At 40.1% G+C, this 15,992-nt stretch overlaps 1 protein-coding gene across 1 annotated transcript in view; it reads right to left on the bottom strand.

Moving 5' to 3' along the window:
• The window catches only part of atad3 (ATPase family AAA domain containing 3), a 46,629-nt gene that overhangs the window by 26,218 nt on the left and 4,419 nt on the right, over positions 1-15,992 (bottom strand). The window contains exons 5-10 of the mRNA XM_020536497.2: positions 13,835-13,904; positions 11,691-11,856; positions 9,616-9,685; positions 5,368-5,523; positions 4,076-4,132; positions 3,806-3,931 (exon numbers count right to left, since the gene is read on the bottom strand). Of these exons, the coding sequence (XP_020392086.1) occupies positions 3,806-3,931; positions 4,076-4,132; positions 5,368-5,523; positions 9,616-9,685; positions 11,691-11,856; positions 13,835-13,904 (645 nt within the window). The remainder of the gene's footprint in view (positions 1-3,805; positions 3,932-4,075; positions 4,133-5,367; positions 5,524-9,615; positions 9,686-11,690; positions 11,857-13,834; positions 13,905-15,992) is intronic.

The raw sequence follows: 15,992 nt of genomic DNA, 5'->3' as shown, positions 1-15,992 counted from the left end.
TCTTCAGAAAATTTTTCTGAAGAAGGGTCTAGGCCCGAAACGTCAGCTTTCCTGCTCCTCTGATGCTGCTTGGCCTGCTGTGTTCATCCAGCTCTACACCTTGTTATCTCAGATTCTCCAGCATCTGCAGTTCCTACTATCTCGGGAGTATTTGCAGACATCTTTAACCTCTCCTTAATAGGATCTGAAGTCCCCACCCACTTCAAGAAGACCACCATCACCTCAGTGCCAAAGAAAAATCATGCAGCGTGCCTCAATGACTACTGCCCAGTGGCTCTGACATCCATAAAAATGAGTGCTTCAAGAGGTTGGTCATGGTTCACATCAACTCCAGCCTCCCAGACTGCTTTGATCCCTTGCAATTCGTCTTCCAGCGCAACAGGTCCACAGCAGACACCATCTCCCTGGCCCTATGTTCATCCCTCAAACATCTGCACAGCAAGGATACCTACGTCAGGCTCCCACTTATTGACTACAACACCACCTTCAACATCAGAATTCCAAACAAACTCCTCTCCAAACTTCAGGACCTAGGTCTCTGCCTCCCCATCTGTAATGGAATTCTCAACTTCCTGACCAACAGACTGCAGTCAGGAAGGAAAGGCAACAACACCTCCTCCGCTGTAATCCTCAACACCAGTGCCCCTCAAGGCTGCATACTCAGCCTTCTACTGTACTCGTTTTACACTCATGACTGTGTGGCCAAATTCCGTACCAATTCCACTTACAAGTTTGCTGCAGACACCATCATCGTAGATCAGATCTCAAACAATGAAAAGGTGTACAGGAAAGCACTTGAGTGCTTAACAGCACGGTGTAAAGACAGCAATCTTTCCAGCATTGTCAGGAAAACGAAGCAGCTGGTCACTGACTTCAGGAAGTGGAGTGGAGGGCACACCCCTGCATCAATGGTGCCGAGATGGAGATGGTCGAGAGTGTCAAGTTCCTGGGAATGACAATAACCAACAATCTGTCCTGACCTACCCACATTAACACTATGGTCAACAAAGCACAGCAATGCCTCTACTTCCTGAGGAGTTTAAGGAATGTCGGCATGTCCATGAAGACTCTTAAAAATTTTTATAGATACAGCATAGAAAGCATCCCACCTGGATGCATCACGGCTTGATATGGCAACTGCTCTGCCCAGGACTGTAAGAAACAACAGAGTCCATCATGCAAGCCAACCATCAATCCACCAACTCCATCTACACTTCTTGCTATCTTGGAAATGCGGCCACCAAAGACCCCTCGCACCCCAGTTATAATTTCTTCCAAACTCTTCCATCATGCAGAAGATACAAACGCTTAAGCACATGTACCATCAGGTTCAAGAACAACATCTTCCCTGCTGTTATTAGACTTCTGAATAGACCTCCCAAATTTCAAATTTAATGCTGGCCTTGCTCTTTGTGTGCCTTCTCTGCAGCTGTAACATTGTATTCCTCGCTCTATTCTATTACCCTTATGCACTTTGTATGGTACGATCTGCCAGGACTGCATATAAAACAAACTTTTCACTGTACCTAGGTACGTGACAGTAATAAATCATATCAAACCTGGTTATACTCTCTTCCAACCTCTTCCGTCAGACAGAAGATATAAAAGTCTGTATTCACATACGAACAGATTAAAGAACAGCTTCTTCCTTGCTGTTGTCAGACTTTTGAATGGACATCTTTAATGCTAATGTTGATCACTCTCAGCAGCTGTAACATTTTACCCTGCACTTTGTTCTGTTACCCTGATGCACTTGTATAGTATGATCTGCCTGTAAAGCATCTAAGACAACACTTTTCACCGTACCTTGGTACACAACAGGAATAAATCAAATCAAAGAACGTTATAAGTGGGAGCTTCAGAATGTTTCATACCTCAGCAAAAGCTGGCAACATACTTGTCATTACCTTACTCAATTTTGGAATAAATTGCTTCATTTGTTTATAATCCTTATTAGATCAATGTATGAGCACAAACTGTCATGGAGCAAGTGTTGACTCACTAAAGCAATCATAAGAAAATTAAACAATCTACAGTAACACCAATTAAAAGATTATATCACACTGAATTTGTAAACACAACAGGGATCGGATTGTAAAACAACCCTGCCTGACTGTAAATTCATCATACATTTCACTTAGTGCATTTCAGCCCTTTAATCTGCAGTACATTTTATTCGGTCTTTCTGCAAACGCACTCAGATGTCCAAAACCAACAGAATTTAAAGACCGCTTGGGAAAAATTTCATTTTCTGGAATGAATACTGCTAAACCACTCTATTATACACTGCAATGCCTTCTCCATCATCACCTGCACAAACTATAACTGTCCAACTGCAACTCTGCAGGAGCAGCACATCCTAATCCGTGAAGCAGTCTGTTATTATTAATACCCCTCTGAGCATACAGGTATCTGGTGACAAATATCACAAATGATCAACACATCACATATGCCTGCATCCCAGGACAAGTTGGAGAATTCCTCATTGCACCAAGAAAGACCAAATGTGTCAGATGTGAATTGATGTCTAGGCAGAGTTGTGAAAATTTCAAGCTTAGGGCAAAATTGGAAAATTTCAATCATTGGAATAATGGTGGAAATCCTTTCAGACATTGCATTCTTTCAGGTGAAAAGCTACTGCTGGTAATTAATTTTGTAATTTAGTTTGAATGCCGCCTGTGAGGGATATCTCTGCAGAGACCGGGGAAAGCTTTTGTATCATCGCCTCAGCAACATACCATTAACTTAATCACAAAAGATCCAAATGCAGTATGATGTTTTTTGCAATTGCCACACAAACTATTTGAATTGCTTTAGAGAAACTCACTATAAAACTCAAGGAGATTTGCTTCGAGAAACTTGCTGCCGTGGATAACAAAAACCAAAGCAAAAAACACACTAGAGAGTTTGAAGAAATGAGACCAATTTACAGGTGTCACCTTCATTTGCCTGGCCTGTTCTCATCTCTGCTCTAGCTATGGCAAAAGTCAATCTTTATAGTACCCATTATCTACAGAGAAGCTAAACTCAGCCTGTACAGGTACACACAAGATCTTGTGGTATTATTTAAAGAGAAAAGGCATGAGTGTTCTCCTAGTCCCTTTGTCAAAGCTTTTGTTGCAAATCACCACGGCTAAAAAAAAAAATCTCACAAATTGATTATCTATATTGTGGATGCCTCACTGCAGAATTTGGCTACTGCATTACAACACTGACTGTACATCAAGATTAATAACTTGGATGTAAAACACTTCAGGACAACCCAAGGTGACAAGACGATATACACACACACGTTCTGCCATATTTTTACATTGGACTTTTTGTGGAAATCAACAGAGTGAATCAATAAAGCAGTATGTTACAGTAACTGCTTCAAGCTGCATGCCTATGACACTTTTAATATTTTATAGCCTTAAATTAAACAGTACATCTGATGTGAATACCAGGGCTACTGGTGGAGACATGACTCACTGATCATGCATGGCAATTAGTGTTGCTAAAAGCAAGTTCGCAGAGATCGTCAATTGCAGTAGGGAGGATGAAGGAAGTGGAACGGTGGAGGGTTGCAAGAAGTATTTTGTTAGGGTGTAATTGATTTACTATTTACCTGAGATTTTCATAAGAGACTGGACTAAGATATGAACATTACTATCAGAGGGATATATTAAAAATCTATCCTCTTTCCACTGCAATCTAAAATCATTATCTCCCCAACTGTAGTATCCCACATCCTGATATGCAAAGACAAACAGTAAGTACCCCTCCCCCACTTTCTCTCTCTCTCACCCACACACACACTCTATACCTTAGCAAACAGGGTTTTCCCTGTACCCGGAGGCCCATACATTAGGATATTTCGGTACAGTCCTTTGTTGCTTTTGGTGTTTCGGGTTGCTATGGCAATATCTCTGACACGTTCCTCCAATTTGGGCTGTGGATAGAAATGAGAATTGAGTGCAAGTCATATATGTAGAGAATCAAATTATAAATCAAATCAGTTCTCTAGCCACAGAACTGAATGTATTATAAAATTACATACATTTTTTAAAAACACAAGAGAAATGTAGCAACTCACACTCAACACCACTCCTTCCAGCGCGTCCTGTGGCTTGCTCATCACACGCTTACCAACCTGAGGCAAAACGTATCCAGTTTAAAGTTCACAATTAATGTTATCTTTCACATACAGTGAGCAAATAAGCAAAACCTGTTACATCACTTCTTATACCTAAAGGCAAGGAAATACAAAAGCAAAATATCACAGACTCTAGAGCAGAAGTTGCTGGAAATTCTCAGCATGTCCAGCAGCATCTGTAATATAGAACCAGCTAACTCTAAAAGTCAATGGCCACCATCATTTGAAACACTGACTCCACTTCCCTCCATAGTTACTGCCTGGTCTGCTCAGAAATTCCAGTGTGAATTTTAATTTAGTTGCAGTGCTGGGAATATTCTGTTTATCATTTAACTCCGTGTTAGCTCAATGTTAAATTACATTATACACTATACAAAATTTTGCTGAAAACCATACATCTCACACTGATTTGACAACTGAGGCTAAAATACCCTCTTTGCCTGGTGATGGTAATAAAAACAAAAGTATTTAAAATACACATAGTTCATGAGTGAATTTAAACATTCACATCCCCAGTTAAAAAGTTTCCCATTCATTGTTTTCATGAATTGTTAAGACTTCCCACCCAACATAAGTGGAACACTTGTCACATGCATAATTTGACACCCTGATGTTATTCTATTTTCACCCCAGGAGGCATAAAGCTGGAAGTATATTGATGCATAAACTGTGGAACAGTCTGGGGTTGCTGATATGAAAATTGCAGAAATACAAAAATCTAATTACTGAAAATAAGGCGAGTACAGAAAGAATAGTTCAAACTTGTCACAATTGACCAAAATAGATGTAAAGGAACACATATACACATCACCACCATCCAACCTCCAGATGAAAATTTCCCCCTTAAGTGAGGCTTGTCCCTTTTGAACTCTGGGAGTACATCAGCCAGCTATTACCCAAATAAAAACTCAACTGAACCTGCAGAAATTCACTCGTAACGTACATTTATTTTTGCCATTTATTAAATCACTTGTTACGCAGAGTAGACAAAGCTACTAACAAAAGTCAAAAATCTGTTTCATAGATGATACGGCTTTGAGAATGGCTGGAGTGTACCTGTGCAGAAAGATACATAGCAAGAATGTAAACCCTGAACCATGCTGGATTTCATAATGCCATTGGTTCTCATCATTCAGATACAACAGTAACATTCATTTGGGATCAGTCTGGGCTTGAACTTTGTTCAGTAACAATGATCAAAGCTCTTTAGTTTTTATAATAAGCCACCTTACTTTGATCGGGTGCTTCAGTGCTTCCACTAACGTGATACGGGAGGTGTCACGAACCAGGGATGGTTTACCCAGTCGAGCCTCAATGTATCGTCCAGCGACTCCTGTAGCATTCTTGGCAGAGTAAACACCCACAGCCAGTAGTGTGAGACCAGCCACCTGAAAAGGTGAAACAATGCCAGAAAAGAAAATTAGACCATGTTATGATTGATAGCCATTTCTTGGAGGAAGACACAACAATTCAATAGTTTGAATTTAGAAGGCACCTGTTATCACTCAGAAACTTTAATGTCCGCCATTGGAAAGAGCAAGGGCTCAAGTCACACAATGCTACATTAGCAGAGTTTTAAGTAATAAAGAAAATGATATTAATCTGAAAACAATGATTACATAATATAAAACTTGCTCTTCAAAGTCAGAAATTGCTGGAGAAACTCTAAGTATGGCAGCATCTGTGGAGAGAAAGCAGAGGTAAAAGGTTCAGGTTCAGAGGCCCCTCTTCAGAACTAACTTCTGAATACTGATTCTGATACTGCCAGACCCGCTCAGTTTCTCCAGCAAATTCTGTTTTCCTTTCAGATTTCCAGAATCCACAGTTCCTTGGTTGATTTTGCTCTTCAAAGTCTTGTGAAGAGAATGTGAACCAGAAAAGTCAACTGATATCAGGGAAAGAATAAATTAAATCGGAAAAATATGCACAACATGCCTTGGATTTTAACCAGTGAGAATACAGGGATGATGGAGGTAATGTATAGCAAAGTTTATTTAGAACTTTGAAGGAACAGGAGAGCTAAGGTCCAGAAATGCAAAAATCAAAAAAGGAATGTTATTAACTCCCAAAACAACAAACTGATCTCATATTAAGTGCTCATGTAGATTGTCACCAGCTTTGCACCACCTGTTTTTATGTAGTTCCAAAACTTTTGCCACTGTTTAAAATCTGCACTGTATCCATTTCAATGAAGTATTAATAACAATATCACTGCTCCAAACCTTTAGAGATTTTGGGCAACAGCAAACAATTAAGCAAACTCCTACATCAAAACAAAACCCACCCTATAACTTAGCCATAAACTAAAAAGATCAAAACTACTGACTTACAAAATGCAAAGGAACAATGTGTACAGATAGTGGGAGCAAATTTCGGCACATGCAGATCCTCTCCATAAACACTTTTAAAACAGACCAATATGACGGTACAACTTTGAGAAGATCTCTTAAAAAGAGTACCACTTCACTTGCCTCCAAGGTGCTGTTGCTTTCTATCATGCTAACATACAGTAAAAGAGCATGCTCAGCTTTAACGGCAATCACTACACTTCCAGTGAGACAGGTTTACAGCCTAGTCTCTCAATTACACCCTGGAAGGCTATTGGACATAATATAACTTACAGCTCAAAGCTGTCATAAATAAATATTAACAAATACTATGTAAATATCAAACCTTCTGCTGATTCACATGTACAAACACCAATAATTCAAAAACGAACTTCCATACCCAGGTCAAGTACAGACGACTTAATATACACCACAAGCCACAGCAAGGTTAATATTTAGCATTCAAGAATAGAATGCTTTCAAGTTCAATACAGAATTTTTAGAAAAATTAAAGCCTCAACAAACCTTCATGTCACCAATTTTCAGTAAAGTTATCTGTTATTTATGATGGGAAAATTCAACCATACTTTTCTTCTACCATTTAATGTTGTATTAGCCATTCCTAGAGCTCTTTGCAGCTCAGAGGGTACATTCTGGTCCAAAGAGTAGAATCCAAAACAGGTAATAGGCAGTGTGCAAAAACTAAGATGTTCAAATGGTTCTTTCTTTCATGACGACCAGGTATCCTAAATTAATCTAGTCGCAATTGCCAGCATTTGGCCCATATCCCTCTAAACCCTTCCTATTCATGTACCCATCCAGATGCCTTTTAAATGCTGTCATTGTACCAGCCTTCACCGCCTCCTCTGGCAGGTACCACCCTCTGCATGAAAAAGTTGCTCCTTAGTTCCCTTTTAAATTTCTCTGCTCTCATCTTAAACTGATGACCTGCGGTTTTGGGGAAACTCTGGAGTAAAAAAGACCTCGGCTGTTCACCCTATCCATGCCCGTCAAAACTCAAAACCTACAACCCTGGTAATATCCTTGTAAATCTTTTCAGACCAGAATCGAAAGCAGCCTTCCAAAAGCGGCCTAACCAACATCCTAAACAGCTGCAACATGACCTCCCAACCCTATACTCAATGCACTGACCAATTAAGGCAAGCATACGAAATGCCTTCTTTACTACTCTGCCTACCTGCAACTCCACTTTCAAGAACTGTGAACCCGCACCCCAAGGTCTCTTTTTGGCAACTCTCCTCAGGACTATACCATTAAGTATACAAGTCCTGCCCTGATCTGCCCTACCAAAATGCAACACCTCACATTTATCTAAATTAAACCTCACCTGCCGTGCCTTGGCCCATTTGCTCATCTAATCAAGGTCACATTGTACTCCGAGATAACCTTCTTTGGTGTCCATTATACCACCAATTCTGGTATCAAGGAGCTCCCATTCTCATATACTGTAGACTGGTACATTTATTCTCCATCTGGCATTGCAAGGACACCTGCCACATGGACAGCTTATTGAACGGTGAGACCATGCTCAACGTTCAAGTCAACAGCAAAGCTGCACTAATATGTGCCCTACATTGTCCAAATTTCACAGCAGACAGCAGATATTGCTGATGTGGAAGTCATGAAGGGAAGTAGGCACACCAATGGTGCATTCTTAAGATATAACACTTGGCCAAAAAGCCGAACTCACTGTTGCACATTATTTCAAACAGCAGTTTGGATAGGAATGCACTAAACAATTTAAAAAAAAGCACTGCACAAAGCTCTACCATGAAACACTTTTCTGTGAACAGCAACTGATACTGGGTCAGTTGTAACTTTATGACAGTGACAGACTTTTTTGACCAGGTATCAGGGAAAATGGGTCAAAGGTATTTCACAGATTAGACATAATCTCATCAAATGATCAAAAAGAACAAAAACCAGCCCTGATACAATATGCTAAATAACTCTGAAAGGGGCTTCCTTAAAAGAGATTGAGTTATTAATGCAGCCATAGCTGGTCTCCTCCAATATGGCTGTGTTGAGTCAAACGTCAGATAGATCTCTATTAGTACTGATACCCTGTTGCTCAAAATGTGCAACTGCCCCTTTGGAAGGTACAGGTGAAGGAACCAGTTGTAAATCAGTGCCTTTTTTTGGGGAATACTTATTTTTCAGGGATTTTTAAAAGCCGACCTGTTTGGAGGACGAATCAGATCTTGAACCACTGGTCACATCCACCATTAAAAACCTGCAGAGATTTAAATAGATGTTTGCAGCTGTTAATGCTTGGTTAGAACTCCATGACAGCCATCACTCTTCCGAGCTCGTGACCCCAGGATCGCGTTTGCACCTCCCAGCGCAGTTTGAGAAAGCTTGGTAGGGAGTAAAAGAAGCAACCTTTATTTGTCACTTCATCCAGACACTTCTTGAGTAATTCTAAAGGTTTTGCCTTTATCAGCCTAACAGGAAACTGGCACTGCTTCAGTTTTAAAAAATTCATTTGTTCTAGCGCCGAGCATAAACTGACAAAATGCTCCACCAGATTTATTCCATCAACTCAATGCATTTTGTATGCTTTTACAAACTCCGCTCATGGACATTTCTTTTCAAAGCTCTAGTAATAATTTCTCCAAAAGCTTAATCCTATGTAGCCAGTTTCAGTCTCATGACCCTTCTCTACACAATCTCTGGGTATTTAATATTTACCTTTGCCTTGACGTTCAAAAGTAAATCCAGTACACAAGACCATTGCACTGTACAGTTTTAGTACAAAAACCTATTTACATTTAACTGAACCAGCAGCACAACTTATTCTTTGAGAACACACATCAGCAAGAGGAAATATGGAAAAGTAGCTGGAGAAAGGAATGCTAATGATCAAGGCCAAGGACCACTTCGACCTCCTAGAAACACCTGCCAAATGTGTGGTTGGAGATGTGGCTCTAGGATCGGGCCAATCAGCCACACAAAGACCCCCAGAACCCATGACCAGTGGCACAGAATTTCCTAAGTGGGCAATCATCCTTGTTAGCGAGTGATTGCGATGACTACAAAATATTAAGCATTTGTTTACAACATTTATTGGTGCCCAAGAGATTCGACAAGTGTCCAGGGAATGTCGCAGCTTCCAACTGCACTCTCACTTACTGTAGCTGTCACTTTGTCCCAGTCGGAAACAAAGGCCCGGAATCCTTCTCCAAACACTGCACCAGCTGTCCTGAGTGAAAGAATAAAATAGAAGTCAACACATCTCAAAACATCACAAGCAGTTGCAAGAAGTGGAAACAGTCACAGTCTCAAGAAAGAAAACAGACTGCGGGAAATAAATGAAAGCTTTTGGGACGGGGTCACGTTAAATTGTATTGATGTAGAAATGGACAAGCAAAGATTTGGTCAGCCACCCTATTTCAAAGTGAAAGAATCAAAACTTCCATTAGATTACACATCATGAAACCGGCCCCATTATACATGTGTCAGCCTTGCTGACCAGAATTATATTTTCAGTCAAGATGCTAAACCTGGGCTTGAATCCCTAATTATCTCATAGCCAGTGGAAAAAGTCAATGCGGTGAACTTTAAAGCAATCTTTGTCTACATTTTTAAGATTAAACCGCTTCTAATTTTATGGGTATGATTACTGACTGTATCTCAAGATAGTGCACTTTCCTAAATTTCCGTCTCAATATTGAACATGTGCAACACAGCTACTTGTTACTGCAAATAATTGTTAAAAATACAGCAAGGGTGAGATAAAATAAAGTAGGAGGATGCACATAGCTGGCTCAAACACCAGCACAGACCTGTTCAGCCGAACTGCAATTTTTGTGCTTTAAAATTCTACGTGCTGAGAAATCAAGGAAAAGCAGCAATTGATTACAGGGGACTCACCTCTGTACAGAACAGCTAACTGGGAATACACACACACACACACACCCCCAAAATATCAATTCACATATTTCAGGGACCAAAATTCACTATGTCGTTTCCCACATTACCATTACAGCTTGATGCTACTTCGTGTCTACAGAGCCACATTTACTGAGTTAGATCCAAAGCTGAACAGCCATAACAATTAACACAGGGTGAAGGCGGCGTTTGGCACGCTTACCTTCACTGGTCAATGCATTGAGTATAGTAGTTGGGATGTCATATTGCAGCTGTACAGGACATTGGTTAGGCCACTTTTAGAATACTGTGTTCAATTCTGGTCTCCCTGCTATAGGAAAGATGTTGTTAAACTCAAAAGGGTTCAGAAAAGACTTACAAGGACTTTGCCTGAATTAGAGGGTCTGAGCTATAAGGGAGAGGCTGAAAAGCCTGGGCCTTTTTTCCCCGCATGTCAGAGGCTGAGGGGTGGCCTTACAGGTTTATAAAATCATAAGGGGCATTGATTGGAGGAATAGTCAAGGTCTTTTACCTAGGGTAGGGGAATCTAAAACTAGATGGCATAAGTTTAAGGTGAGAAGTGAAAGATTTAAAAGGGATCTGAGGGGCAACTGTTTCACGCAGAGGGTGTGCATATATGGAATGAACTGCCAGAGGAAGTAGTGGAGGTGGGTATAACATTTAAAAGGCATCTGAACGAGTATATGAATAGGAAGTGTTGACAGGGATATGGGCCAAATGCTGGCAAATGGGACTAGATCAGTTTAGATTATCTGGTCAGCATGGACGAACTGGACTGAAGGACCTGTTTCTGTGCTGTATAACTCTGACTCCATATATTAATTCTAATCCATTTCTCATTAACCACACATGAAATCGTTGGTAGTTTGTAACACTGGCTCTTGCTCAATAAACCTCCAGGAACTGTGGCGAGGAAAACTCTTGTCTAGTATGAGAAGGTTATGGCCGTAAAAGTAGCAGCAGGTTTTTCTTAATGAGATGACAACCACAAGAATACGGTCAAATTTTAATGCTTGAACATTAGGTGGCCAGGAAGTGTAAATTTCTTCAGCAAACAATGAGTCACTCAGATCTAGATTAGGCAGTTCAATGTTAAGCGTTTTAATTACTATCATTTATCATCCATTTGAGGGCATTTTTATTAATCTGCAAAAGGTCACTGCACCTCAACTGGCAGGATATACCAAAGGCAGCAATGAAACTAGACTGATAGTGATGGCAAGAAAAGTGATGGGATGGTTCGATGAGGGATAAAGAAAATGAATCAGTCACATTTAGTATTCTGAAATCAAACCTTCTGTCCACCTAACACTTACTTAATGGAATCAAGGACAGTCTGACGATGCTCTGCAGCTTTCAACCGGATCTGTTCTCTGATCAGATCGGCATTCTCTCGCTCAACCTTCGCACGGGCTTTAGCTTCAGCCTCAATTCGAAGCATCTCATTTTTGTGTCGGAGCTCCATCTCGTGTTCAATGGTGGCTACAGTGAAGAAAGATAGGTTAAAACAATGCCTTTCACCACAGATTGGGGACTGAATATTCAAGTTTATAAATACAAACTCCTTAATGCTGGATGTTTATTAATACCATAGGGGGGGCAAAAAAAATTGCCATTTAGTCCGTTGCATCTCGGCCACCCCCGAATGAGCCATCTAGCTGAATTCCACATTCCAGCTCTTTTCTTTAATATGTAGGTTTGAAGGTTTGTGGTGATTCACTTGTGTATTCAGGCAGTTTTAAATGCGAAGAGGATTTTTTCTATCTCTACCACCCTTTCAGACAGTGAAAGCTAGAACTCATCCACTGGATGAAATAATTTTAACATCAACATCCCCAATCCTTAGAGCAATTAGTTTAAATCTTTGTTCTTCTGGATACTAAACTCTGTACAACAAACTGATCTTGCATTTTCACTTATCCAGACACTTCTATTAAATCACTTCTTAGCCGACAGCTGTTCAAAGGAATCAACCCCAAACTATCTCATCTTTCTTCAGTTAAAAACTGTAGTCCTGGAGACATTACTCCATGCCCTATCCTTTGCAATCACATTCTTCCTGTAAAATGGTAACTGAGATTTTATTCTAGCTATCCACCTTTCCACTCACTCCCCAGCTTTATAAATTTATCCTGCCTGTTGCTGATTAGTGAAAATCAACACTGTCGCTCAGAACATTTCCAATAATTTGCATCCACCAATATTAGGGTAACTGATCTATAACTGCCCTGCCTATCCCTTCACAAACAACAGCTTAATGTTAGCTGTCAACTAACACCACATTTACAGCCTGAATGGACAGGAAAGCAATGGCTAGGGCCTTCACTCCACCCTCTTGTTTCTCTTAACAGCTTGTATTACAGCTCACCTGGGCCGACTGATCAACATTTAAAGATGCTGTGCCCTTCAGTTTCCTCTTACTATGATTTACCATTTCTAATATTTCACACTCCTCCTCAACTACAATGTCAGCATTATTCCACACCACTGCGATACAGATGCAAAGAATTCATCAACAATCATGTCCACGTCTGCCCCTCACACAGAGATAACCTTTAAGATCTAAAAAAAAAACCTAGTCTTTGCTTAGTTTACCTTTCTTTATGTAACTTTAAAACTTTGCTTTGTGCAACACACTGGTTAACTATCTCAATGTTAATCTGAGAAGAGATGAGGAGACTAAGAAGGGTAGCCAAAAGACTGAATAATAGGCAGAGTATGGCAAAGCTTGCTGGAATTCTCAGTAAGTGAACAGCCTCTCATTTTACAGGCAAGTTATCAGATTTTATGCCAATCGGCAAAGTCAAAGTTCCAAAACAAAGTTTGCACCATACCCAGAATCCTTTCATCGTGCTTTTTTAAAAAAAGCACTAACTCAACACAGTGGCATTATGAAAACAATTTCTGGGCTGTGACCTCTTTCAAAGTGTAACAGTCCCCAGGATTAAGTCAAAGCACAAAAGGACTGCCCTGTGCAATAAGCAGGGATACCTAGAGAAGAATGTAATTGTATTAGTGAATAAGCTTGGGTGTAAAGCCAATCTTTTTTCATGTTGTTTTGAAAAAAAAATGCGGTGCTTGCACATTGTGAGCTTAGTCACTCTTCAATTCGGACAAGCTGCCTGCTGCCACACATGTATTTTAAAAAAAGTCTGCAAAACTCTGAAGGCTTGCTATGACAACTAACTAGAACCCTAACCAAAAACAAAAAGCTTCATTCAGCAGCTAGCTGGAAGCAGGGTCCTCTCAGAGTGCCTTAACCTCAACACTGAACAGACTTAAGTTCATTTACTCTCAAACTCTCCAATCCTGCACTGCTCTCCTATTGGACTAGATTAATACTGCATCATTTTTCATTCAATTTAAAAAAGGAGTAACCAGTTCAAGATTTAAAAGTTAATCTGAATTTTACCATAAAATTAATCAGGATAAACTGAAGAATATAACTGAAATACTTTACCTCTTCGCATAGATTCCTGTTTCTGAACCGATTCCTCTTGTTTCCTCAAATTGTCCTCATTCAATAATTGCTAATAAAAATAAGGAATAAGTATTGTTTGAAACAAAAATGATTATTGCTGTGTCCATTAATCATTTATCTTGTGAAGCACTGCAGCACTTCAGCTCAAGTGCCACACTGGCACAGGTACTGCTAACACATAATTTGGATTCTCATAATAGTTAACTTCCAAATGATCTTCCTCACGCGTAACACAATGTGGTACTTTTTTTAAAAAAGGATTCATTGTTGGGAAAGTGGGCATCAATAGACAGTAGCTAATTGTCCTGATTTCAGAGGGCAATTCAAGTTTTAACCAGATCAACTGGATGTTGTAATCTCATGGCTCTAACATTACACTGTCTGCCCCTCCCTCAAACATGCATAAGTTCTTTATGAACCATGCAGCTATTTGGTGACTTCACTGACTGCACTGTACTCAGTTGCGCCACGCAGGACTTGGTAGCAGTATTGAGCATTTGTACTTCATGCTGAAGAGATTCATAGTGGCAAGTGTTAGAGCCTCCTCTGGTGCCAGATGTTGGTACTGTAATACATGACATGTCAGCTGGGACTCATCTGCAGCATTATTAGTCTTTAGAGTCGGGTTAAGGGTTAAGATTCACCTCCAATAGCTTGGAGCGCAAGAATGAGGCTTGACATTTCAATGCAGACAGAGATGCCATTTTTCAGTCAAAATATTAAAACAAAGCACAGGCTTCTTACTTGGGTGGATGGAAAAATATCCCACTGCATTATTTTGAAAAGCAGAGGAATTACCCCCAGAGTTTGGGCCAATATTTACCATTCAACCATCTGCTGTAAAATAGATGATTCACTGAGATTTTGCTGCACATACACGCTCTTCCACATTTTCTGTATTACAACACTGACTACACCTCAAACAGTAGTTCATTAGCTGTAAGTGACATTATACAAGCTATTATACAGAAACAGTGGCTTCTTTTGATGCACAATTTACAGGGAGACCCTACAAGTTGACTAGCTGCTCCAGCATGCTGACAGTGGCTCAGCAGGTATATTTATTGCCCAGCAAACTATTGCATCACACAAGGTACCTATATCCTTAGCTATGCTAAATCACACAAAGATCAGGTATATGCAACACTAAACCACAGAAGCTAGGAAGATGCCAGCCTTGACACACATTTAGTTACCTGAACTCAGAGGACGGAAACAAACTGATACCCCATAGGGATACAGGATGAGAGGGTCAGAAAAAAGCCAACCAGGTTTCCCACCCCAATCATCAACCAGACAATGTGCATGCTTAAATGATATCTGTAAAAATAAAGGTGGTCAGATTGAGGGTTTTTCAGAAAGAGGAGAGAACATACATCATGTAATGACACAGCACAGGATGCAGTTGCCCTTTGGTACCTGTGCGACAATTAGCCCAACTCCTGTACTCCTTCCCTACAGCCTTGCATCTTTTCCCCTTCAATAATTTATCAAATTCTCCTTTACAAGCTAGTTCCACACTTCCACTGCCACCCTAACAACTTGTAAGAAATTTCTGTGTTGCACCTGGCTCCTTTGTCAACCATCTTAAATGTATGCCCTCTTGTTACTATCCCTTCTACCACTGGAGAGTCACTTCTCATGTACCCTTTAAAATCCAGTCATTATTTTGAACACCTCTATCAAATCCTTTCCTAACCATTGATGCAATGGAGATCAATCTTCTCCAATCCTTAGTCACTGACACCACACAAATAAGACATGTTGTGAGGTCAGGTGGTCAACAGTCCAGCTGAGGAGTCTAAACCAGTGCTTCACAAAAATTTAGCATAACATCCTTGCTTTTGTATTCTATGCTTTCATTAATAAATCTATTGGCCCAATCTACTTTCCTTAAAATAAAACAGCCTTCTCAGCTTGTCCTGCCTTTGTCAAAGATTTGTGAATACCCTCTCCAAAGTCTCGATGTTCCTGCTCCTGCTTTTAAATTGTACTATTTAATTCATATGGCCTCTCCTCCATCTTCGTCACAAAACTCAAACTGTTTCACCCTTCACAGCATTAAATTTCAACCACCATGTTTTCTCATTTCACCAGTCTATGTTTTCTTTGAGTCTTCTGTATGATACACTTTACC

Source organism: Rhincodon typus, chromosome 31, assembly GCF_021869965.1.
Source record: "Rhincodon typus isolate 14 chromosome 31, sRhiTyp1.1, whole genome shotgun sequence".
Taxonomy (NCBI): Eukaryota; Metazoa; Chordata; class Chondrichthyes; order Orectolobiformes; family Rhincodontidae; genus Rhincodon; species Rhincodon typus.
This window is presented reverse-complemented; position numbering and strand designations above follow the sequence as displayed.